This window comes from Saimiri boliviensis, chromosome 1 (assembly GCF_048565385.1).
Source record: "Saimiri boliviensis isolate mSaiBol1 chromosome 1, mSaiBol1.pri, whole genome shotgun sequence".
Taxonomy (NCBI): Eukaryota; Metazoa; Chordata; class Mammalia; order Primates; family Cebidae; genus Saimiri; species Saimiri boliviensis.
This window is the reverse complement of record NC_133449.1, coordinates 129,060,204-129,085,772: the sequence shown is the minus strand read 5'-3', so window position 1 is coordinate 129,085,772 and position 25,569 is coordinate 129,060,204. Positions and strand designations below refer to the sequence as shown.

Below are 25,569 nucleotides of genomic sequence, written 5' to 3'. Positions count from 1 at the left end.
CCCATGGCTGTCCCTCCAAGGGTCACTTTCATAGGTCGGCACTTTCATAGGTCCCTTGAGATAGCAGTAATGATATAATTTTCAAAAATGAATTTTAATGAAGTTTAGAAAACAGAAATAAGGTACAGTGCCCCAAAGCACTCCCCTAAGAGTGGGGGGTCCAGAGTGGCCATCTCTAGACCCCCAGAGTGACCTAAAGGTCAGCCTGACTCCCCTTACATGAGAAAGATAATCCTATGAGAATAAATATAAGTAGATAAATGGATGAATGAATGTAAATGCATGAAATTGAAACAAGAGGACTTCAACCATTATGTGATGGCATAAAACAGAATATTCTGTAACGTACAAAAATAAAACTTTGGACTGGGTGAGGTGGCTTATGCCTGTAATCCCACTGATGCGGGAGGTTTGCTTGGGGCCAGGAGTTTGAGGTTACACGGAGCTATGATCTTGCCATTGCACTCCAGCTGGGACAACAGAGCAAGACCCTGTCACAAGGACGCTGGAATTTGTCCATAAATACATTTTTATTTATGTATTCTCCATCTCTCTTTTTATCCTATTTTATGTAGAGAGCAATGTGATTTTTTTTTTTTTTTACTTCCTTTACTAAGGCTGCCTACTAGTTTGCAGTTAATACCACTTTACTGTATTTTATGAAGGCATTGCCAAGGTCAGTTGGCTCAAGGTTTGTGTTTCTTCCTTGAGAAAAATACAGAAAGAAGAAAAAAAGATCTTTAGTTTGAATAGGAGAGTGGAAAAGAAAACTGGAATTGAAATACAATCGTACATTTCCTGCAGAGTTCACCAATTATTTTTCACTTTCAAATCGAGTTTTGCCATTTCTCCTTAATGGGAATGCTGCCATTTAGAGATAAACATTAAAAAAAAAATAAATAAAAATAAATAAAAAAAACCATACACACAAAACACCCATAGTAAAGATTGCCACTGTTTTTCTGCAGCATCTCAGCAGATGACCTCTAGGTGTTGCAGTTGGCAAATGGTTATGAGTCTACTGAAATTACGGCCTTGCGTGGTGGCTCACATCTGCAATCCCAGCACTTTGGGAAGCCAAGGCGGGTGGATTACCTGAGGTCAGGAGTTCGAGACCAGCCTGGCCAACGTGGTGAAACCCCGTCTCTACTAAAAATACAAAAATTATCCAGGAGTGGCGTCACACGCCTGTAATAACAGCTACTCAGGAGGCTGAGGTGGGAGAATTGCTTGAACCCTGGCGACGGAGGTTGCAGTGAGCCGCGATTGCACCACTGCACTCTCGCCTGGCCAAAAGAGCGAAACTCCGTCTCAAAAAAAAAAAAAAAAAAAAAGAAAAAGAAAGAAAGAAAAAAAAGAAAAGAAATTACGCCATTTGTTTTAAATTATGACGTCTTTGAAAAGCATGCAATCTGAATTCGTTGGGTTATCGACGAGAATACGGAAGTTGAAGTGCATGTACAGAAGTCTATAAAATGGCAAAAACCGAAAGGGAAAGAAATGAGCTAACCGAGTATTCTCTGTCTTGCTGCTAGTAAACAAATTCCAACTCTGCAAATCGGTTTTCAAAGGAATACTGATTGTTTCATAAGTACCTGCAAACTATGAAACATTTTAGGCAAAGGAATGAGGGGAAAAAAGTATCTTCATGTTTTATGCATTACAATAAATGCCATTACGTAACAATGTGGAGTCTTCAAAGCGACCCTGCCAAGAGGGTGAAAGTGGTCCTTTCCGACGTATTGTTTTCTGCTAGAAGGCCCTCAATTCGAATTGTACTTAAGCATACGTAATATAGGGTATCAGTTTTATATTAGAAAATTGCTAGTGTTGCATGTGGGATGGGATACCTGCTCTCCGTTTACAAATACCCAAGTGCAATGCTGCGCAGGCACCCAAAGGACAGAGGACCGTGTCTTTGCCCTGCGGGAGCGGGCCACGAGTCCCGAAAACGCCCTGGCGCAGTTCTCCTTCCCGCGAACCTGGGAGGGCAGTGATTCTTGGTTGCTCCCCACATAGGAAAGTGTCAGTTCATGTGTGGCCCTTTCTCCACTAGATGTCACTGTAAATCAACTGCTTGAGGACGGGACCCCAGTATTTGGCGCATCTTCACACAGTGCAGGGGTCTGAAGCTCGGTTAGTGCCTGCACTTGTGTCCTTCCCGACAGTAGAGCCCCGAGGCGGGCAGGCGCAGGAACTCGCTGTGCAAGGAGCAGCGTGCCGTCTGAGCGCCGACCGAGGCGCGGCGACCCGGGCACGAAGCGCGGGAGTGGCCGGGGCAGGGAAGGCGGGCGCACGGTGGGCGGGCGGTGCAGCGCAGGGGCGGGCCCGCGCCGCGCTACCCTCCGCCCCCGCGAGCGAGACGGTCACGTGCCACCGAGGCGCTGCCCGCTGCGGACGGCTGCAAAATAGGAGGGCGGGGCTGGAGAGGGGAGGGACGCAGCGGTCTACGCGAGGCTCGGAGGTGCCACGCCCGAGGCTGGGGTCGCCTCGGGCCGGGTGATAGCCCAGCGCGTGCGCCGCGCGGTTGTGAGTGCGAGCGGGGGCGGGGCCAGGGAGCGCGCTCGGGACGTCAGGAGGCGTGGCTGCGGCGCGCGCGCCAGTCGGAGGGGGAGGGGCGGAGAGTCGCTGCGGAGCGCGCGCGGGGCTGGTCGCCGTGAGCGTGGGGGAGCGTGGACCGCTTCGCGGCGCGGCGGAGGGGCTGCCTTCTCTCGGCCCTCCTCCCTGGTCCGGCCGAGGGCACTGGCGGCGGTGGGGCCGGGGTCCGCAAGGCCGGAGGAGGCTGCCGGGCCCGGGCATGGTGGTCTGGGGCAACGCGGAAGGTGAGCGACCCCCGGGCCGGCGGCGGGGTGGGGGAGGGGCGGAACCGGACGCGCGTCGCCCAGAGGCGCTGCAGACCCGCCCGGCGGCGGCCAGAGCGCGGCCGGCCTGAGGTGGGGCGGGGGAGGGGCGCGTCGCCCCGGCCCTGGCCCGCGGCCGTCCTCTCGCGGCCTGGGCTGCCCGCGGCGCCCGCTCCTCGCGCCCGCAGCCGCCGGGTTATGTAACGTGTGACCTCCCCTTCTCCTCCGTCATGGTGCGGCCGGCCCCGCACCGCCGCCGGCTCCACGGCGCTTCTCTCCGCGCTCCCCGCGCACCCCGCGTCCAGCCGGCCCGGTCAGACCGCGCCGCAAACTCCTTCCTCCTGCGCCGGCGCCTCGGCTGGCCATTCAGTCCCGCGCCATTCATTCACGCGCGCGTTCGGGCGTTCGTGCCACAAGCGTTTGCGGAATGTCGCCCTGGTTGAACCGCCGCTCCTACCCGGCCTCACGCCGCAGCGTTTCCCCGCACCCTGCCTCCGTGGCCCGCGGTGCATCCCGCAGCCCGGGTCGGAACGTCCGAAGGCGGTTGCTACTCCCTTATTTTTCCTCGCAGCAGCTCGTCGGTTCCCTCCATAAGCGGGGCGCCGTTCCCCAGCCGTCCTTCCGCGCACCCCTTGCCGACTTCCGCACTGCGAGAGTGATGCCGCCCTGGGCGCACCGAGCTGCGCTGTGTTTCGCTGCTCTTCCTACCGATTCCCAGTTCGTAAAGAAATAATCTTAACACTCCTTAATGTACTCTAACGTAAAATACATTGTAGGTGATAATACGTCTGCTGATTCTCGTTATCTCCACGTCTTCTCACGCCGTGTACTAAGTAGAAATGGTTTCGTTTAGTTGAAAATAATGCAGACTAGCACGTAGCAGGCACAAGGGCTTGTGACTGTTAAGGACTTTATGTAAGAATTCGTAATTGTGTGGATCTGCCTGGTCTTTCTGGACTTTGCACTTTAGTCTCCAGGAATAAGCCATTTCCTGTTGAGGTAGGGAAGGACCAACCATAAATAACCTTGGTTCTTCCTGTAGAGTGCTGTATACAGCAGATCAGCCTGTGGGAACCGTCCACCTTTCACACACATCCTTGGCTTGCCGGTGCAAGCACAAGTGCTGCGTGGTGTTCTCTCCCTTCCTGTACTGGACACTTAAAATTCCTCTTGTTCCAGGAATTATGCTCCAGTAAACAAGGATCTCTTCCATGCAATTCTTAGGATATCTGTTTGCCACTTTGCCTGTGTTATGATTTATCTTTTTATTCCTGTCTTATTTTGTAGGACCTTTGACGATACAGTCTGTACCAAACTCCTGTCTTTTGTTTTGGAACCATAACCGCTATTTTATGGTAAACAGTACATATTTATATTTTTTCTGACGATGGGAATTGCTTTTTTAGGATTAATTTCTAGAAGGTCTCAAGTAGAACATAATTTTTTAAAAGTAATATGCTTGAATATATAAGATCACTACATTTGCCCCACTCCCAACTTCAAAACTCTGATTCTACATAGGAGAATTAAACCTTGTCCTCACCAGCAACAAACTAGTCATTATACATAAGTTTCAGTGACTACAAATAAAATATATTTGAAAGCTCTTTCTTTGATAGCTGTTGTAGTGGGAAGATAGGAACTTAGATGTAGGTTGGATTTCTGGCTCTGCCACTTGTTAGCTGGTGACTGGACAAGTTAAGTTACTAGTATCTGATTTTTTTCTCGTTTGTAGAATGAAGGTATTATTTCCCACCTTGGGTATCTGAGGATTAAATGAGTTCTTAAATGTGAGACATCTAGTGAGACCATGATACGCAGGAGGTGCTCAGGAAATACATCCTCCCTTTGGTATACCCGTTTATTGCAATTCACAATCTAGAATGAGCCAGGATGTGCTAGAGACAAAGTGTGAGAGGAAAGGTAATCAGAAGAGATGACAGGTACTTCTTGTCTCCAAATAAATGAACAATTCTGACATTAAAGAGCACTGTGCCTCTTTCTGCTTCTCAAGAATGTGTGGGTGGGTATATGTGGCATATTACTAATCATAGGGTATGTTAAACAGAACATTTAAAAATGACAACTTTTTTTCTGTTGTTATAATAGCACCAACTGAGGCCTTAACGTGGACATTAAAAAAGAATCTTATTTTTTTCCAAAGACAAGTCAGGAGAGGAGACCGGAAAAGGGATATTAAAAAGACTCTTCAGAGACAATTAGGTTGCAGGCTCTTCTTTTAGCATCTGCTTGTAAACAGTACATGAATCCTAGTCGTAAGTTCCAGTGTCTTTTGTTTGGACTGTTGCCTTAGTGCCTTTACTGGTATCTTTATTTCTCTTGCTCCCTGACTGTCCCCAGGGATTCCCCTTGACAATCAGAGGAAATCTTTTTAAAAATGTAAATCAGATTCTCACTTTCTTGTGCAATATTCTCCAAAAGCTTCTTGTTAGCACAGTTGAATCTAAGCCCCTTAGCACATCCCATCAGGGCATGGCAGCTGCCAGCTTCTAACCTTTCTTCTTACCAGGTGACTGACTTTCAGAACCCTACCCCAGTCCCACAGTCCTTTAGCCAGTTCTTGAACAAACTGTTCCTACCTTAGGATGTTATACTTGCTATTTAGCTGGACCACCCCTTCCTCTAGGTGGTCATGACTCTTCACATCTTGTGTTTCTGCTCAAATGTCATGGTCTCAGAGAGGCCTTTTCTAATTCTAAAATAGGAGCAAGCCCCTTCCTTTATGATTTTTAATTCTTTTTTCTCTTTTTCTCCATAGCATGTATTACTAGGTGAAGATATACTGCTTTTGTTCACTTACTTAGTGATTACCCCCATTAGACTTGTTTAGCTCCCAACCTTCTTCCCAACTAGAGAGCAGAGGCCTTGTCTGACTTGTACACAGCTTTATGCCCAGCGCTTAGAACTGTGCGTTGTACATAGCAGGCTCTCAGTAAAACTTGTTGAATAAGTGAGTAGTGTAGTTGATTTGAATATTGCTTCTGGAATCAGCCTGGGTCACAATTCTCTGGCTCCAACCATTTACTGATTGTGAGACTATGGACACGTTAATAAGTTGGTGGTGCCTCAGTTCCGCTCATTTGTAAGATGACTATAATAATACCTATCTCATAGAATTATGGTGAGTAATAATTGAGTTAATATATGAAAAGTGCTTAGAACAGGGTCATTTTAAACCTTCTAGTAACTAATTGAAATTAGCTTGTTCACTTAGGATTTTGTATTTTGGCATGAGGTAAAGGTGGATTAATTGAAATTTTTTCTTTCTTTAGATTTTTTGAGACAGTATCTTGTTCTGTCGCCCAAGCTGCAGTGCAGCGGTGTAATCACAGTTCACTGCAGCCTCAACCTCCTGGGCTCGAGTGATCCTCTCCCCTCAGACTCCTGAGTAGCTGGGACTACAGGCGCATGCCACCATGCCTGGCTAATTTTTTAATGTATTGTAAAGATGAGGTCCTACTATGTTGCCCAGGCTGGTCTCAAACTCTTGGGCTTCAGTGATCCTTCTGCCTCATCCTCCCAAAGTGGTGGGATTACAGGTTTGAGCCACTGTGCCTGGCTAAATTTTTTATTTATTACTTTTGTGCTGAAGTTTTGTTAGCTGCCAGAATTACATTGATGGAACGCTTTTAAAAAATGCATTTTGTGGATGTCTAGAAGAAATTAAAAAATAAACTGCTGAGAATGGTGACTGGTGTTTGGTTTTAATGTGTAAGTCAGATTTTTTATTCTTCAATCTGTAGAAGATGCTTAGAGTGATTATCTCAACAATCGCTCACCAGAGTGGCTTTTATATAGTTCCCTTTGAAGTTCAGCTGGAGATCTGATTATGGTGATGAAAGGACTTACTAGAGGCTTCCTTTCTTCAGACAGGAAGGTCCTTGAAGATCCAGTTGAAGTATGAGTCTTGTAGTATTTGGGAAGGAAATTTTTATCATCTTTAGTGTGTTCAGTTTCTGCCGCCTTAAACTGTGAGTTTTTCCCCTCAAATTATATTTGGTTATTAATTGGAATTTAAAGTAGCCCAGCTGTGCTTTGTATAGTTTTGTTCTTTTCATAATAAGGTTTTTTTTTCTTTAGCAGTTACAGAAATAGGAGAAGAAAGAATGAAAGTAGTGACTTCGTAATAATAGATACTTTGAGCTAATACAACTTGAATTATTCTTATAAACTAAAATTCTGTCTGTGGTAGTTAAACTTTCATAATACCAGTTATTTTAAATTAGTTCACTTGTCCTTAGTAAAATGCTTCTTTGTAGGACTGTTACTTTATTTCTCAGTCTGAACTTTAACAAATAATAGGATCCTAAACTTTAGACCTAAATTTTTTTAAAAGTGAAAGGACTGCTTCTTTGTGTATTGTTTCTTCCAAAATTTCATAATTGTAAGTTATTAAATATTTACTGTGTGCTAGGCTCTTTGCTAAGTGCAGTGTCTCATTTAATATTTACAACTACCATATAAGGTTGACACCATTATAAAGAAACAGATTTAGAGAGGTGTTGTTACTTGGCTGGTCACACAAGAAAAGAACCAAGATTTCGGGCTAGTTCCAAAGGTCATAACCAGTCTGCTATGAGGCACATTAAAAACGACAAGGTTTTTGTTTGGAAGCGTGCCCCATTACATTTTATCACATTAGTTGTGAGTGTCTGTTCTTAACTACTGGCAGCTTCATCATTATTTATGGCGAATTTTTTAAAATTTTATTTTAGATTTTACTACTACTATACTTAAACGTGTGTATTATAAGTGTGATGTTTTAATAGGATGATAACTTGCAACGTAATTAATGTTTTTCTCATTTGCTCATATTTAGAAGTCATTAAAAATAAGTCAGCATCATGTGTCTTGGTGCTTCAGCTTTGTAAATAGTTTGAAAAGGTTTTGCATATAATAGATCAGATTTAAGAAAACATAAATGTCTAAGTTTGCTTAAGGCTAAATTGCAGATAGCAAGTAAATATTTAATACAAGTTACTAGTGATGTGTTTCTGCTGATTATGGAGCAGTTTTTTTTTTTAACTTTTAAGTTCTGGGGTACATGTGAAGGTTTGTTATGTAGATAAACTCATGTCATGGGGGTTTGTGGCATAGATTATTTCATCACTCAGGTATTAAGCCTGAAATACAGTAGTTAATTTTTCCTGTTCCTTTCCGTCCTCCCTCCACCCTCAAGTCCCCAGTGTCTGTTGCTCCCTTTGCATTCATGAGTTCTCATCCTTTGGTTGCCACTTACAAGTGAGAACATATGTTTGGTGTTCTGTTCCTGTGTAAGTTTGCTAAGGATAATAGCCCATGGAGCAGATCTTTACCTGGTTTTCCTTCAGTAAGGAGGAACACATAGGTGGGATATTTTACGTAAATTTTAATGGCTTCTGACATTTCCTTGTGAGGCTTTTTAAATTTGTAACAATATCTAAATTATTAGTTGTTGACTTCTCAACACCTTAGAATGCCAGGGGTAGAAAGAATCTTTCAGATTCCATAGGCCATGCCCTTACATATTACTGTAGGAAAGTGAGACCCTGAGAGTCATTTGCCTGCTAAATAGAGGAGAAATAAGACTAGAGCATACGTTTTCCCCTCAAGGCCATTCCCCACCCCCGCTGCCCCCCATACACTGAACTGTTCCCTGCATTACCCAGGGAAAGACCAGCAACACTTAGTATCTCATATCCAAGATGGCAGAAAATAAAATGATATATTCTTGTAAGATTGTGATTTAAAGTCTTGATTTTATTGTTATCATTGGAACATAATAGAAAAAAATTTTGTCGTCTATTATAATGCAGTTGAAAATTACGCTTTCTCATGTAGGCAGGTAACTGCCTTATCCACATGGGATGATTTGAGAAGCATTTTAAAGATCAGTCTGGTCCCCTGGTTTTATGCATGAATTAAAATATTAGGGATGGGCAAAAGAAATTGGTTGTGATGTGAGTAGTTCATATTCAAACCCATATCTGAGTAAGCAAAATGTTGCTTACTGGTTTCAGTCATTCCTGCTTATACCCAAGGCTAAAATGAACTCTTTGAAGGTTTAGTCACAAAATAATGGCTGCATCTTACATTGTCTAAGCTCCAGCATTTCTACATTTGAGATTTCTAAGAATGGACTAAATGCATTCTTATTTTTTAGGCAGTGGTCTGGATTATGTAGTTGAAACCATGATTTAGATTTTTTTGCTCTTTTAAATGGTTTGCATTAAGTTCTGTATTTTACTCTTATAATAAGTTCTATTTCTTGATATCTCCTTAGCTGTTATATTTTAAGCTTTTTTTTAAAAAAAGCCATTTAAGGCTGGGCGTGGTGGCTCACGCCTGTAATCCCAGCACTTTGGGAGGCCGAGGCGGGTGGATCACGAGGTCAAGAGATCAAGACCATTCTGGTCAACATGGTGAAACCCCGTCTACTAAAAATACAAAAATTAGCTGGGCATAGTGGCGCACGCCTGTAGTCCCAGCTACTCGGGAGGCTGAGGCAGGAGAATTACTTGAACCCAGGAGGCGGAGGTTGTGGTGAGCCGAGATGGCGCCATTGCACTCCAGCCTGGGTAACCAGCGAAACTCCATCTCAAAAAAAAAAAAAAAGCCATTTAACCTGGACAGTCCTGAACTTTAAAAATACTTTTAACAATTTCTTCAACATTTTAAGGAGCATAACAAAAAAGTTTACTTTTTGTAAGGCTTTATACCTTTTTTATGTTTTCTTTTTTAATAAAGTTTTTTTTCCCCCATGATAATCTTGTCATTCCAATTTTGGATATGTGTGGCCAAAGCAAACACAATGCTTTATATCAATTTTTTTTTTTTTTTTTTTGAGACACAGTCTCTGTCTGTCACCCAGAGTGCAGTCGTGCGATCTCTGCTCACTGCAACCTCTCTGCCTCCTGGATTCAAGCAGTTCTGCCTCAGTCTCCTGAGTAGCTGGGACTACAGGCGTGTGTCGCCACACCAGCTAATTTTTGTATTTTTAGTAGAGACGGGTTTCATCTTGTTGGCCAGGATGGTCTTGATCTCCTGACCTCGTGATCCGCCCACCTTGGCCTCCGAAAGTGCTGGAATTACAGGCGTGAGCCACCACTTCCTGCCATTTATGTATTTTGAGATGGAGTTTAGCTCTTGTTGCCCAGAGTGGAGTGCAGTGGCGTGATCGTGGCTCACTGTAGCCTCTGCCTCCCAGGTACAAGTGATTCTCTAGTCACAAAAATAGCCTCCCAAGTAGCTCAGATTACAGGCTTGCGCTACCACACCTGGCTAGTTTTTTTTTGTATTTAGTAGAGACAGGTTTTCACCACATTAGTCAGGCTGCTTGCTAATTTCTCACCTCAGGTGATCCCACCTGCCTTGGCCTCCCAAAGTGCTGAGATTACAGGGATATGCCACTGTACATGGCTAACACTTAATATCTTAAAGAGTGCTTTACCTAATTTTTTTCTCATTTAATTCTCTTAAGAGTCCTGGGAAGAGAGGTAAGGCTGCATATCCTATTTTATTGCTGTAATGTAATCTGGGCACCAGCTACCCAGAGTTAGGTCAGACATCGTTAGTTAAGGGTGCAGTATACAAGACTCTGCTCACTTTCATGTATTAGCCACAAACTCTAGGACTTGCAGGTCACCCACACTTCTGACCAACTGGCTACAACTTTGGGAGTTCCCACTACACCTCATGTTTGATAAGTTGCAGAATGACTCAAGCCTCAAAAAAGTGCTGTTCTTGGAATTATAGTTACTCTGTAAAAGATACAAATCAGGACCAGACAATTAAAGAGACACATAGGACAAGATCTGAGAGAGTCCCAAACATGAAGCGTCTATGTCCTCAGGACCTGTCGTCCTTCCGGTACATCAGTGAATGGTGCCAGCCAGGAAAGCTGACTCTTCAACATCCAGAGTTTTCAGGGAAGTTTTATTACATAGGTATGATTGAACTTAGTCCCCAGCCCCCTTCTCCGTGGAGGTCCAGTTGTCAGGCTGATGTTAGGTTGCTCAAAGCCCCAACCCACTAGTCACATGGTTCCAGCATGGCCAACCCCCATTCTGAAACTGGGGGCATACTGGGAGTCACCCAGTTAATAGAAACTCAGATGTGGGCCAAGGAGGACCTATTATGGAATTCATGGATAACAAAGACACGCTTACCAGTTGGGAGGTAGAGTTTTCCAGGAATGAGACAATGGCCAGCCAAATTCTTTTTTTTGGAGACGGGGTCTCATTCTGTCACAGTGGTGCTATTATAGCTCACTGCAACTTTCAACTTCTGATCCTCCCGCCTCAGCCTCCCGAGTAGCTAGGACTACAGGCGTGTACCACCGCACCTGGCTAATTTAAAATTGTGTGTGTGTGTCTGTGTGTTTGTGTGTGTGTGTGCGCGCGCGTGTGCCTGTGCTTGATCTCCCCAGGTTGCCCAGGCTAGTTTCAGACTCCTGACGTCAAGTGATCTTCCTGCCTTGGCCTCCCAGAGTGCTGGTACTGTGCCTGGCCCTCAAATTGTTTATTACACAATGCTGGCTAAAGAAGTGAGAACAGATACTTGCTTAATTTGTGACAGCTAAAACTAGTAGTAGTGATAGTAACCCAGTAATCGCTGTTAAAAGTTGGAACAGATTGCATTTTGAATATATATATAGAAGGATTGGCTTTTGTGGAGAATTACTACATAACATTTTCTTTTATTGATACAATAGAATTTAAAACTTGGGTCATTCACTTAAGTTAAATGTTTTAATTACATAGTTGTCGCTTGGGTTATAAACTACATAGTTGTTGATATTTTAAAACCTTAATAATTGGCTGTAAAAAGTTTGAATTTTGGTATCCAGTTTGCTCTTTTAGATGTGGGTAATTCATTAGTTATTTGGAAGAAAAAATTATGAAGGGAGATTTTTATGTGTGGGGTGGAGACATTGATCATCTATTTGTGTTAGGGTTGTAAAATGTTTCAGTAACTTAATTGCTGTTTTGAATTTTAGCACTTGAGTTGAAGTTACTTACACTGTTCAAATTTACTATGTTGGAGGGTAATACTCTTGCAAATTGTTTATGCCTAATAAATCTTATTTCAGATTGTCACTAAAAGATTATATTAAATTATCTTGGAACTCACTGTTTCTCAGAGATTATAGTGTGCCAAATTGTTACATAAATTGTACATTGAATAAGACTTCTGGTGTATTGAAGAATGTAGCATATTGTTGTGTCTTCTTTTTAATGTAATTTTAAATATATGATATTCTTGGTGTAAAGCAAAGGAAGAATCCAGAAGCAATGACAACTTCTGCTCCCTTTATGTTTGCTTGCAGTTACATTTAATAGAAGGATTTGTGAGAAAAGAGATTTGTGAAAGCTAGAAGTGATAGCAGGTCCAAAAGGGTGTGGCTATATTTTTGAATTGCAGTTGCTCTGAGGGATTTGTTTTCAGTTATGCATCATTATTTATGCTAGTTACCTTGTGAATTCAGAGATCTAATGACTTGTATGGGTGGAATGCAGAAGGTGTGGACTTCTGCTAAGATTTACAGGTTATATGGTATAGGCTAGGCTCAGGAGCCAGAAAGTTTCCCACCCATTCACATACACAAATTTACATTTTCTTAAAACTTATAAAGTAAGGTTTAAACTTCTTAGTATGATGTATTCAATATTCAAGGTCTTTTATATTTCTCCACCTGCATTAGTTTGTCTATCTCTATGTCTGGCCATGTGTCCTACATAGCAGTAAATTCTAGAATATTGTCCTAAACATCTTTTTGTATTTTTCTTTTCATTTTTTATGAGGCAGGGTCTCATTCTGTAGTTGAGACCTGAGTGCAGTGACATGATGATGGCTCACTGCAGCCTTAACCTCCCAGGCTTAAGCATTCCTCTCATCTCAGCTTCTACAAGTAGCTGTGACCACAGGCGTGTACCAACATGACTGGCTGATTTTTAAATTTTCTTTTTGGGGGGGTCTCACTTTGTTGCCCAGGCTGGTCTCCAACTCCTGGGCTCAAGCAATCCTCCTGCCTTAGCCTCCGAAAGTGCTGAGATACAGGCGTGAACCACTGCACCTGGCCCTTTTATGTTTTTGATTACAAATTTTCCTTCTTCCTGAAATCTTTGCTTTCATGTTAACCCTTACCACCACCCTTCTATCCCATAAAATCCTGCTGGTTGTTCTTAGTTCAGATTTACTTCTCAGTGATGCCTTCTTGGGTGTCTTCTCGAACATGAGATTTATTGCTGTTTTCTCTGCATTTATTATTTTTACTTTTTTGGTCTTACTCTGTCACCTAGGCTCAGTGCAGTGGTTCACTGCAGCCTCGAATTTCTGGGCTCAAGTGATCCTCCCACCTCAGCCTACTGACCACAGGTTTGTGCCACCATGCCTGGCTTTTTAAAAATTTTTGTAGAGATGAGGTCTTGCTGTGTTTCTCAGGCTGGTCTCCTGCAAGAGATCCTCCCACTTTGGCCTCCCAAAATGCTGGGATTACAGATCTCGTATTACAGTTGTATACAAATCTTTCTTCTCTGATAACCTTGGATTGTGGTTTATACTCCTTTTACTCACCTTGAAAACTGTAGATTATGGTAAATGCTAAGTGAATACGGAGAAAAACCATTAGCTCAGACCTGGAATTTGGGGTAAGTGGAAGTAGTGAGAAGGACAGCAAATTTTGTCAACTGTAATCTAATTAAAACCTTCAGCTGGTGAATTGCATTACTTCTGATATGAAATTCATTCTACTTAGGACACATTACAGCATCATTCTCTCTACCATATGTAACCTTTCTCATTACCACTGAACTGTCCTTTTTTCTGTTCTCACCACTATAGATACATTTTTAGGTACAGGCAAAACCAGTGGTTCTCAAAGTGGGTGCCACAGTCCAGCTGCATCAACATCACCTGGGAACATTTTAGAAATGCAGAGTCCCACCCCTACCCTAGTGTCACTGACTGAATCAGAAACGTTGGAGTTGGGGGCCCACAGCAGTCTTGTGTTTTAATAGGCTCTGCTCGTGATTCTGATGCATGCTCAGGCATGAGAATCACTGCTTTAGATACAGTTCCCTCTTCTTTGTTACTGTCTTCTTTATTCTCCAGCTAAGTTCTGTTCCTATTACTAGCTCTTCTACTGTGGCCTTTGGAATCCCTGATTTATTGCATCCTTGAGCTTTTCTACAGATAATCGTTTGGCTTTCCTGTGAGGTTATACCACTTCTGCTTAGTGAAGTTCAGTTGTTTCTTACTCCTTCCTCTAGACTCTTTAATTTTTATCATTTCATCTCCAGAATATTCTTTTGTTTTCCTTTGTAGCTTGATCCCTACTTACGGACATGCTGACTGAGATGTATAGAACATCCTAGTGGAGATGCTTAGTAAATGCAATTGGGCCTCATGGTTTGCAACACAGGAAAGCAAGAAAATTGAGGGGAAGGTGTTTGGGAGGTGGGTGATTTGGCTGCACTCTGAAAACTAGAGAAGGCAGTTGTCCTTGGTACTTTTTAAGAAAATTTTTATTTTTTATTTTTTTGAGACCGAGACTCAGTGTCGCCCAGGCTGGAGTGCAGTGGTGCGATCTCAGCTAAATACAACTGGTCTCCTGGGTTCAAGTGATCCTCCTGCTTCAGCCTTCTGGGACTACAGATGTGCACCAGCACGCTTGCCTAATTTTTGTATTTTTATAAAGATGGAGTTTTGCCATGTTGGCTAGTCTTATCTCAAACTTCTGACGTTAGGTGATCCACCTGCCTCAGCCTCCCAAAGTCTTGGGATTACAGGCATGAACCACCATGCCTGGCCTTCTTGGTACTTTATTAAAACAGTGTCTCTACTTCTTTCCCTTTTTATGGAAATCTGTAATTTAAGGGAAAAAAAGCAATAGTCATTCTTGAAGAAAGCCCCCTTCAGTTTGTATTCAAGATGATTTTTGTTAAGCATCTTTTTTTGGTAGTTCTGAATAACAAAAAAAATAAGAGAGAAAACTCTGCTATATTTAATTGTTTGGGATAGACACTTTCCCTTTAGTCAGATCAGCCTCAAACTGGGACATTACAAATATTTGTTATATTCAGGTTTAATATATCCAAATTTTTTTATAGTACATCTTAATTGTCTCTCTATCTCTATGTAGATATTGAATCAAAATCATAAAATACTCAAATGTACTTACACATTAGGGTACAGGCTAAGCTGCTGTAATGGAGACTTCAGAATACAATGGCACAAACAATATTGAAGTTTATCTTTCTCCTATAATAGTCCAAAGGTAGACAGGCAATCCATAGTGGGTGAGCACCTCAGTATTTTAGGTCATTCAGAGTTCCATATTTCTTCTGTTTGCTTAACCATTCCATAGGGCATTGTCACTATTCTCATGGTTCAAGCTGGGTTACCTCACAACTGCGTTCCAGAAAAAGAAGTAAACAGTTTTCTTTAGGAATGTGGCTCATATTTCGTATACATCCTCTGCACATACCCATTGGTCAGAACCTAGTCACATGGCCGCCCCTGTTTTTTAGAGGAGCCTGGGAAATGTGGTCTCTGGTTGCCCACTCTGCCTCCTGCTAAGAAGAATGGGAGAGATGTTCCATTACACTGGAGGACAGTGCCATTTTACCATTGTGGAGTTGGGAGTCCCAAGACCACCCTCACTTATGAGACTAACTGCAAGTTTGGGGATCCACACCATTTTTAGGTTCAATAATTGGCTAGAAGGGTTTACAGAACTGAAAGGGCTTTTACTTATGGTTGGATTTATTAAAGTGAAAATAATACAGAATAAAATCAGCCCCTGTGTTCATGGGGGCACACAGAAGAGTTCCACGTGTGAAACTTCCAGATATCCTTTGCCAGCGGAGTTGTGGACGGTGCCAACTTCCGGTACTGATATGTGACAGTACTCATGGAGATTACCAATTAGGGAAGCTCACCCAAGTCTTGGTGAGCAGCGTTTGTACTGGGGCTTGGTCACTTAGATATGATCGACTGTTGGCATGGTTGACCTTTAGTTTTCAGTCCTTCCGGAGGTTGATATAGCTCGAAGCCCTCACCATAAATCACAGTGTTAGACTATCTGGAGTGGCTCAAATCCCCCAGGTAAACAAAGGCATTTAACAGGGTGGACATTCTAAGGGCTTAGAGGCTACCTTCCAGTCTCATCTTGGATCATGGGAAGTGGGGAAAAAAGATTATTTCCCAGGAACCAAGGGCAAAGGGCAGACCTCTGTTTGGGTTAGGATCTGTACTACACAGCCACATCGGTGGATAGGCACAGCTTGTTTTTTGGAAAGCATAGAAAAAGTTACATAAAGTTGTATAATATGTATGCTTTTGTTGAAAGATTTTTCAAACTAGATAGATGTATAGAATCATACACATTTTATTTATGTTTTTAAGTTGCTGTCTTGCTCTGTTGTCCAGGCTGGAGTGCAGTGGCGCGATCTTGGCTCACTGCAACCTCCACCTCCTGGGTTCTAGTGTAGAATTACATACATTTAAAAAATTGCAAAAGAGTCTAGAATTTGCCAGGTCCAACTCTTTCCAAGTATGGAGGAAGTAAAATGTGACTTGCTTATCAGTTCAGAGAATCAGCAATAAAGTTCATGCTGGCTTTGGTCTCTACTTTTCTTTCTTTTCTGAAATGGAGTCTCTGTTGCCCAGACTGGAATGCAGTAGCACGATCTTGGCTCATTGAGAGCCTACCGGGTTCAAACAATTCTTGTGCCTCAGCCTCCCTAGTAGCTGGGATTACAGGTGCCTGCCACCATGCCCGGTTGATTTTTGCATTTTTAGTAGAGACGGGGTTTCACCATATTGGCCAGGCTGGTCTCAAACTCCTGACCTCAAGTGATCCGCCTGCCTCAGCCTCCCGAAGTGCTAGGATTACAGGCATCAGCTACTGTGCCCAATCTCTACTTCTCATTAATATGGACTAGTTAGGGTCTAGATGGAGGTTATTTGTGGGACGTATTTTTTTCTTTAGTCTTGTTACATATATGGATTTTTTTGTGATCTAGATAGGTACTAGATGCCCTAGTGAAGAAGCATCTGTTTTGTTGAATTGTGTTAAGTTACTGCAGTTCAGTAGGATTGTTCTTTTTAGCAGTTCATATTGATAATACTATTTTTCCATTGATGATTTGGGAACATAAGTTTGTAGAAGATAAGTATGATTATATACCACAAACGAGCAGTGCTGCCTTACAGAACTTGAAAGCTTATCTACCCTAGAAGGCAACTGTGTGCAAAATAAATCGTATTTGGCTGACTTACTCTATAATAGAGTTGTAAAGATAAGTGTTAGATGTAAAGGGGCCTTGGAAAACTAAAGACACTTCGGAAATGAAAGATATTAACTCATAATATGTTTAAATGTAAAGAAATTAAATTCGAATGTTAAAAATTAAAGGAACACTAAAAGGAAAGAAATATAAAGTGTCAGTTAATAGGTGAATTTTTTAGGTGGTGGGAATGTGGGTAATTTTTTCCTCCTCTTTTCTGTTTTCTGTATTTTCCAGTTTTCTGCAATAAACCCGAATTGCTTTTATAAATAGCACAAGAAAATCTATTTTTGAAAAGGAACACTTAGCAGGATTGTATAGTGTACTTAGCATTACAAAGCAGTGTGTTTGAGACCAGCCTGACCAATGTGATGAAACCTCCGTCTCTAAAAATATTAAAAAAATCAGCCGGGCATGGTGGCAAGCACCTGTAAACCCAGCTACTTGGGAGGCTGAGGCAGGGGAATTGCTCTGTTATTCCCTCATCACAAGTCAGTGATAAGGGATTAATAGAGAATGTCCCAAGAAAAGATGGAAAGATCATACTGACCTCAAGAAAAGGTTTACGTATCAAAGGCTATATTTTTTTTTGTGTGTGGAGGGTGCTGTATGCCACTTTTGTACATTTAAGTTCTTTAAATTCTGTGTTTGTCAAGATTGTATCTTATCTGGTACAGTAATTGTTTTATTGTAGCAGAAAACAATTAGTAGCAGGAAAATGTTTTAGTGTGCTGAAGGTGTAAAAACCACACATAAAGTGGCAAAAATGGGTTCTATTAGGTTAGGAATAAAGCCTGATCTAAATACTTGGACTTGTTGTATATTTTTAAAAGATGTCTTAAATACATGAAAGATACACAGTTCTATTCTTAGAATGTGAACTGTTGACTTGGTTTAAAATCAGTCACTAAAAGCAAGTACAGACTGATTAGAGCTGATACTTATACTTCTGGGAAATTGCACCCTTCACCTGGGTGTATGAATTTTTGTTGTTGTTCAGACAGTCTCTCTCTGTTGCCCAGGCTGGAGTGCAGTGGCACGATCTTGGCTTGCTGTAACCTCTGTCTCCTGGGTTCAAGCAGTTCTCCTGCCTCAGTCTCCTGAGTCGCTGGGTTTACAGGTGCTTGCCACCACGCCTGGCTAATTTTTTTTTGTATTTTTAGAGGCAGGGTTTCACCACGTTGGTCAGGCTTGTCTCAAACTCCTGACCTCAAATGGTCTGCCCACCTCAGCCTCCCAAAGTGCTGGGATTACAGGTGTGAGCCACCGCTTCCGGCCTTTTGTTTTGTGTTATATACCGTGTGGAGAGTCCTTTCAAGATCAAAACCTGACTGTAGTTTGTGGGATATGCATGTCTGTAGTGCCCTTACAACTTCAGTAGTCTGTTCGAGAACTGTAGCCTTAGACAATTATGGTCTTTAAGGTTGAATCAAAGCAAAATCCACAAACAGCTGTATTTTTGTATCTACATGTTACATAAAAAGCTGTTTGTCTTGTGTTAAGACTTTTACCATTAAAGGACAGAATAAGAGCACATTGGAGTAGACTGTTACCAAACTTTTTTAGGGCATGTGTGCTAGCACTTTATGTGCGTAGTTACTCATAAGGGCAATACCTAATTCTTGTAATGGCCTCCCACTGCCCCCAATTCAAAGTTAAAAAAAAAAAACCCAAAAACACCCAGATACTGCTGTCCAGATTTCTTGAAGTAGCCTCTTTCCCAGCTTTGCACCCCACCTGAAGATCCTGTTAATGCAGCTTGCCGGTCTCTGTGATCCCAGCTGTTACAAGTGTTTCCAGCTTCAGAAGTACTTTTTTTTTAAAAAAAAAACAAAACCTTTTTCTCCTTAATTTTGGTAACATACATGTAAAAGTTTACCATTTTAATTGTTTTTAAGTGTACAGTTCAGTAGCATTAAGTACGTTCACATTGTTGTGCAACCATCATCACCATTCATCTCCAGAACTCTTTCACCTTGCCTGAGACTCTGCCTGTTAAACAGTAGCTCCACCGGCAACCACTATTTTGCTTTCTGTCTTTGAATTTAACTACTTTAAATACAGTAAATGTATTTAGGTAGAATCATACAGTATTTGTCCTTTTGTGAATGCCTTATTTAAATTACCATAATGCCTTCAAGGTTTGTGCAAGTTGTAGCATGCTTTGGAATTTCCTTCCTTTTAAGACTGAATAGTATTTTGTTGTATGCATATGCCACATTTTGTTTACCCATTCATCTGTGGATGGACCTTGGGTTGCTTCCATCTTTTGGGTATTGTGAATAATGCTTATTAGTATGATAGTGTACAAATAAATATCTCTTTGTGTCCCAGTTTTCAATTTCTTTGGGTATATACTCACAAGTGGAATTAACGTGATAATTTCTGATTTTTTGAGTAACTGCCGTACTGTTTTCTATGTCAGCTGCGCCAGTATATTCCAACTAACAGTGCACAGGGGGCCCAATTTCTTCCCATTCTTATCAGCATTTTTTTTTTAATAGTAGCTATTCCAGTGGGTGTGAGGTAGTATCTCATTGTGGTTTCTATTTGCATTTCCATAGTGATTAATGACACAACATTTTTTGTGTGTGTACTTACTGGCCATTTGTCTATCTTTAGAGAAGTGTCTATTCAGAGTCTTTGTTTATCTCTTAATTGGGTTTTGTGTTTATTGTTACTGTTTATGGTAAGAGTTCTTTATGAACCCCTTATCAGATACATGATTTGCAGATATTTTCTCCCATTCTGTGACTTGCCTTTTCACCCTCTTTTGCCCTGTGATTCACAGAAGTTTTAAATTTTGATGTCCAGTTTGTCTGTTTTTTCTTTTGTTACTCAGATTTTCCCCAAGAAGTCATTGCAAAATCCAGTGTCATGAAGCTTTTATTAATGTTTTCTCCTGAGTTTGATAGTGTTAGCTCTTATATTTATGTCTTTAATATATTTTCAGTTTTTAATATGGCATGAGGTAAAGGTCCAACTTCTTTGGCATGTGATACTCAGTTTTCCTATCACCATTTGTTGAAAAGATTGTCCTTTCCTCATTGAATGGTCATGAAGAAGTTCTTTTTTTTGGGGGGGTGGGGTGAAGTTCATACCTTAAGCCAGTTATTAACCAGTTCCATAGTTGTCAATAAATGCCTTAGCTAAAGATTGACCGCTAAGTAAATAAAGAGGCACTGAAAACAAAGAGCTGTTGAGTAGCGATAAGGTAGGATGCTAAAGGCAAACTTTGTTTTAACCTTGCCTAGAGATGGGGTGGCCACCGGCTGCTTTCTTTGCGCTTGTTTCACATTCATGAATTATGTTACTCTACTATAATGTGCACATTCATTCACTCAATATTCTTTGCATGTCATTCTTACTACATTCAGCAGATATTTCTTAAATAGCTATTACATGAAGATAGGATAAACCTATACATTTATATATGACTGTAGTAATAAGACTGATTAAGAGCCACTCTAAATCACTTTCATTATTGGTTAATAATCAACAGACTTTAGAGTTACATATATGTAACCATCAGATTAACACTGATGAGTATGTATTTGAACATTTTGTAGATGTGTAGTGGGAGTTTTGCTAGTGTGTGTTGAACTGTTTAGAACCTTGTAATATTAGTAATTCTTTTGTAAATAGATGAAATATCATTTTTACATGAAAATGAATATTCCTGGTGATAAACATCATTCTCTTGGGTAGATACTAAAATTCACCAATAACTATAGTAAAGAAAGCATAATGATGTTTAGGAGGAACTGATAGTAGTGTGCTCCAGCAAAAGATAAATGTTAGGGAAAATGCATGCATAAATAATCTTGTTATATCTTTAAATAAGAATGTCTTTAATGAGACCCTTCATAGAGATTGAACATCCCTGTTGAGAGGATGGAGTCAGGAAGTCTTTTGTGTAGGTATTGAGGATCCCTGGGCTCCTCATCGACATAGCTGCTCTCCCATTTGCCTTAAACTTAACTTACCTGGCTAGTGGTTATTGCATGTTATCACTGGGGACTGGGCACGGCTGCATTGAAAGCCTGTAATTCAGTTCGTCTTTATAATTTGATTACTTGAGTTTTAGTTTATAGGTGAGATTTAGCTTGTGAACCTTTCAAGGGTTGGGAGATTTCCATATGTGACTGTCTTGTAGAATCACATAGAAACAGAAAAGAGCCAAGAAATTTTGTACTTAGTTTTTAGTTCATTACTCTCTATTATCAGTCTTTTTCAAGTAGTTGTGCTTATTCTTCAAGAAAACTCTTGTTCAGATCCTAAATCTGAAACTTACGGGGTGGGGGGGGGAAGAAAGCATGGCTGCTAAAATTGAAGCTGGATTTAGAGAATGGAACCTTGCTTGCTTGCTATTTTTACCCCCAACTCTCTTCTCTCTACCACATTCACCCTTCATCCAGTCATGGCCCCACAAAGATTCTACAGTAAAACTTTCTTGTTTTATAGGTGAAGAAATGTTAGGCTAAGTGCTATTGGACTCACTCCCAATTACATTGCTAGGCAGTTGTAGAGCTGGGATTTGAGCCCGTATCTTTTATCACTGCATCTATTAATCTATTGTTTTCATTATTTTGTAGACCATGGATAACTAATGTAAAATAACTGTGTTCCCTATGTTATAGTTTTCAAAGGGTTTCCACGAAAGTAGTCTCATTTGATTTTTACTCTGTGAACTGGCAGAGTAGATTACTGTAACATTAGCTAATGTATATTGAAGGTGTGCCCTAAATGTTAAGGGTAAGGGTACTTTGCAGTCATGTTTTCACCCTTCATCCATTTTTAAACTAAATTTCTGAAACACAGTAATTGGCTGCTCTGTTAGTGTTGCTGGATAAGGAGAGATTGGCAGGTTATTTTAGGTTGTAAATCACAGTTTCAGAAACTGTTATCACTTTCCTCAAGGTCCTCAAGTTCTGTGGAATTAGATGGGAGCCTGGTCTGCAAGAGTTCCTCTGAAAACTAGAAGGCGATTTTTGTTTACAAGTCTGGCTTGATAATTGGATGGTTTGTCAATACAGGGCAGTCACTTCTTAGTGAGTAGGTTTAGTCAAGAGGACACATTGTAATTCAGGAGGTTGCTTGGAACAGGATAAAAATAGAGAGAGCGTTATTTCTGAAGGCTATTTCTGTCAAGTAGTGGTATCCTGATTAAATGCCCTCCTCTGTTCTAGGGAAAGCTCTATTTAAAGAAGGAAATCAGTTATCTAGAGTGGAGAACTTTTCCCTGGATATGATTACAGAGGCATTGGCGGAGCCTTTTTTTTTTTTTTCCAAAGATCCTTGCTGATTAGCAGAAACAGCCACCACACTGGCTGGTTTTTTTGTATTTTTAGTAGAGACGGGGTTTCACCATGTTGGCCAGACTGGTCTCGAACTCCTGACCTCAGGTGATCCACCTGCCTTGGCCTCCCAAAGTGCTGGGATTACAGGTGTGAGCTACCTCGCCCAGCCCACGATCACCTTAATCTGTTTTCAGAGATTGAAATAACATAAGGCAGAATATAGTTTCTGCAAAGTTTGGTCTACTTCCAATTTCTTGTTACTTGTAGAGTTCCAATACCAATTGTGGCAGTCTATATCCTTGGAATACCCTTGGACTCTACTTTTTCTTTCCTGGCACTGTTTGTCAGGAACTTTGCCCATTCTTTCAGCCACTCTTCTAGGATTGCCAAATGTTCTCAGAGGGAAAAATTGTCCGGTTTGGGGAGGAGAGGTGAGGTGGCAGATCTCTGAAGACTTTTGTCCTCTTTGGAATGTTGGCCAGTAATTTTTGACTGTTTGATTTCTGGATCAATAGGAGTTTGTTGTTCATGATTCAAGTTATTGGAAATGATGAAACAAATTTTCAGTCCTTCATTCTTTCCTTTTCCTTTTCAAATTTTAAACATTTGTCTGGAATAGTTTTGTTATTTTGGAGTTGAGAGGAAGAACCTTTTAATACCTGGGATTTTTAATATTTTTTTTATTACTACTGTGTTTCATGCTTTTATTCTCATTAAACCATCATTAAGGAATTTTCCTACTGGCCTCATGCAATAGGTATACAGTAGACAAACAATTGGAGCTCTTAAATGATTGGGCCACCATTTGGTATAAAATATACTTTACTCTTTCGTTTACCTTTAACGGTTTAATAGTTGCATTTAATTATCATATGTGTTTTTAAGTGTGTAATGGCCAGAACTCCTAAACTCTTTACTTGTTAGAGCCGGTGTATGGATTCAGTTTATATGTAGTCCAAAGCTGTGTGTTAACATACCTCTTAGATTTCCTTTAAGGGCTAAAGCCTGTTGGGACTGGACAAAGTGAACCTCCTGAAAAGAGAATAAATATTTACAGAACATATGGCAGTTCTGGGACTTGATAATGAGCACATTGGGGTATTCATGCTTCTACCTTTATGAAACTTAAAAAAAAAAAAAAAAAAACTCTCCTCAGGGTTAATCATTTTGCCACCTTTTCTCAGAGCACTTTGCACATACCCCTGAAACAGTTATATTTATCTTGTCTTTATCAGGACTTAACTTTTTGGCAATATTTCTGCTTATCTTTTAAGGGTAGACAATAAAAATTTATAATTACTGTAAATGTCAGCAAAGAAAAATTAAATCCTGCAGCATACTAATAACAAAAATATTCATAAGAAGGTATCTGCTCACTGTGCTGGGTGGCTCGTGCCTGTAATCTCAGCACTTTGGGAGGTGGAGGCGGGTGGATCACTTGAGGTTATGAGTTCAAAACCAGCCTGGCCAACATGACAAAACCCCGTCTCTACTAAAAATACAAATATTAGCCAGGCGTGGTGGTCGATGCCTGTAATCCCAACTACTTGGGAGGCTGAGGCAGGAGAATCACTGGAACTTGGGAGGCAGAGGTTGCTGTGAGTTGAGATCACGCTGGCGACGGAGCAAAACTCTTGTCTCAAAAAAGAAAAGAAAATATCTGTTAATGTGTGTGGGGTAAAGTATCATGGTTTAAGGTATTGTTAAGTAAAAATTTCTCATAGATCATATCAGAGCTGATTTGACTTGGATAATATATAAGGCTTCATATGGTAACAATTTGGTATAAATGTATGTAGTTACTAGAAGAAAACTTTATGTATCTGACAAAAAGAAAAAAGAAAATTAAATAGAAGTTATATTAATTTTGGTAAGGATAAGTGTAGTCATATCTCAAAATGTAGCCATTTGTGTTAGAAGACTTTGATTTTACAAGGGGCTTTGTTTAGCCTCTTTTGATTGATGAATTGGATTTTGTATTTTGCTAGCCACTAAGCCAGCTGCCACTTAATTTGAGCCATCATTTGGTCATCTGGTGGTTTTGTAGTAAAGTAAGCATTGCCTTAAGGAGTATGACAGATTTACTGTTATAGTATATTATCAGTGATAATCTTTTCTGCATCATTTTTAATTGACATCTTATAAGACTTCTGCAGAATATGTGGATCACACTATGACTGAACTCCTAAGTGTCCAGTATGTAATAGGAAAGACAAAGTTTAAGAGGCACATTATAGGACAACTCATGAAGGGAAATGTTTTGTTTGATTATCTTACACTAATGATAACAAGTAAAGTAAGCACTTAGTTGGATTCGGTGATGTTTTATGTAAGTGAGTATTAGGACTGATGCTCAGGAATGCATAAAGTATTTTTCTATTGAGTTTTAAATTTAACAGTTACAATTTAAAAATACCTGTAGGAGAGTGTTTATACATAAATTTCACTTGTAAAGCTGGAAAATGGAGAACTTTAGAAAAAGTTTACTTAGTATTGTATTCTTGACTTTTGTCAGTTGGACATTCGAATATATTTTAATTTCTCATTTTCTTGATATTGAAATAAAATGTCAATTAGGAATACATTATGTTTTTAAATTGACATATTCTTTTTCCTCCCCAATACAGAAGCTCCACCATGAGGCGAGGTGGATGGAGGAAGCGAGCTGAAAATGATGGCTGGGACAAATGGGTGTGTTTTAAAAGAGTAAAAATAATTATATCTAAGTGTCTAGATAATTTTCATTCTTCTTTTAGTTTATAATGTGGTTTAAGTTGTTTTCTAAATTGTGAATTACTTTAGTTGCCAGATCTTTTGAGTTTTCACAATGTATGGAAAGCCTTAATGATGTTTATAAACTTATCCCCTAAACTTTACTCTTAGGATTTTTACTCTGAGGAAATAAATATGCCTAGTGCACAGTAATTTATTGTTTGATGATTTTATTGCAGCATTGCTAATAATGCTGAAAAACAGGAAAACACATAAATATCCAATAATAGGGGATTGGTCAAATAAGTCATCTGTATATAGTAGAGCACTATACAGTCATTATTTAGCTTTATATATCTTAACCTGGAAAGATAACCTTGACTAAAACAGTGTGTAACAAAGAAATATTTTGTATCATTATATTTT

The 25,569-nt window shown here is 40.6% G+C and overlaps 1 protein-coding gene across 6 annotated transcripts in view; it reads left to right on the top strand.

Annotated features, from left to right (window-relative positions):
• Positions 1–2,731: 2,731 nt before the first annotated feature.
• Positions 2,732–25,569, top strand: part of REV1 (REV1 DNA directed polymerase) — an 86,547-nt gene continuing 63,709 nt past the window's right edge. For 3 of the 6 annotated variants that reach the window (XM_039463593.2, XM_039463591.2, XM_039463589.2), the window contains exons 1-2: positions 2,738–2,822; positions 25,059–25,122. In XM_039463593.2, the coding sequence (XP_039319527.2) occupies positions 25,069–25,122 (54 nt within the window). In that variant the 5' untranslated portion in view covers positions 2,738–2,822; positions 25,059–25,068. The other 3 variants (XM_039463605.2, XM_074404090.1, XM_074404092.1) reach the window with 3 other exon arrangements.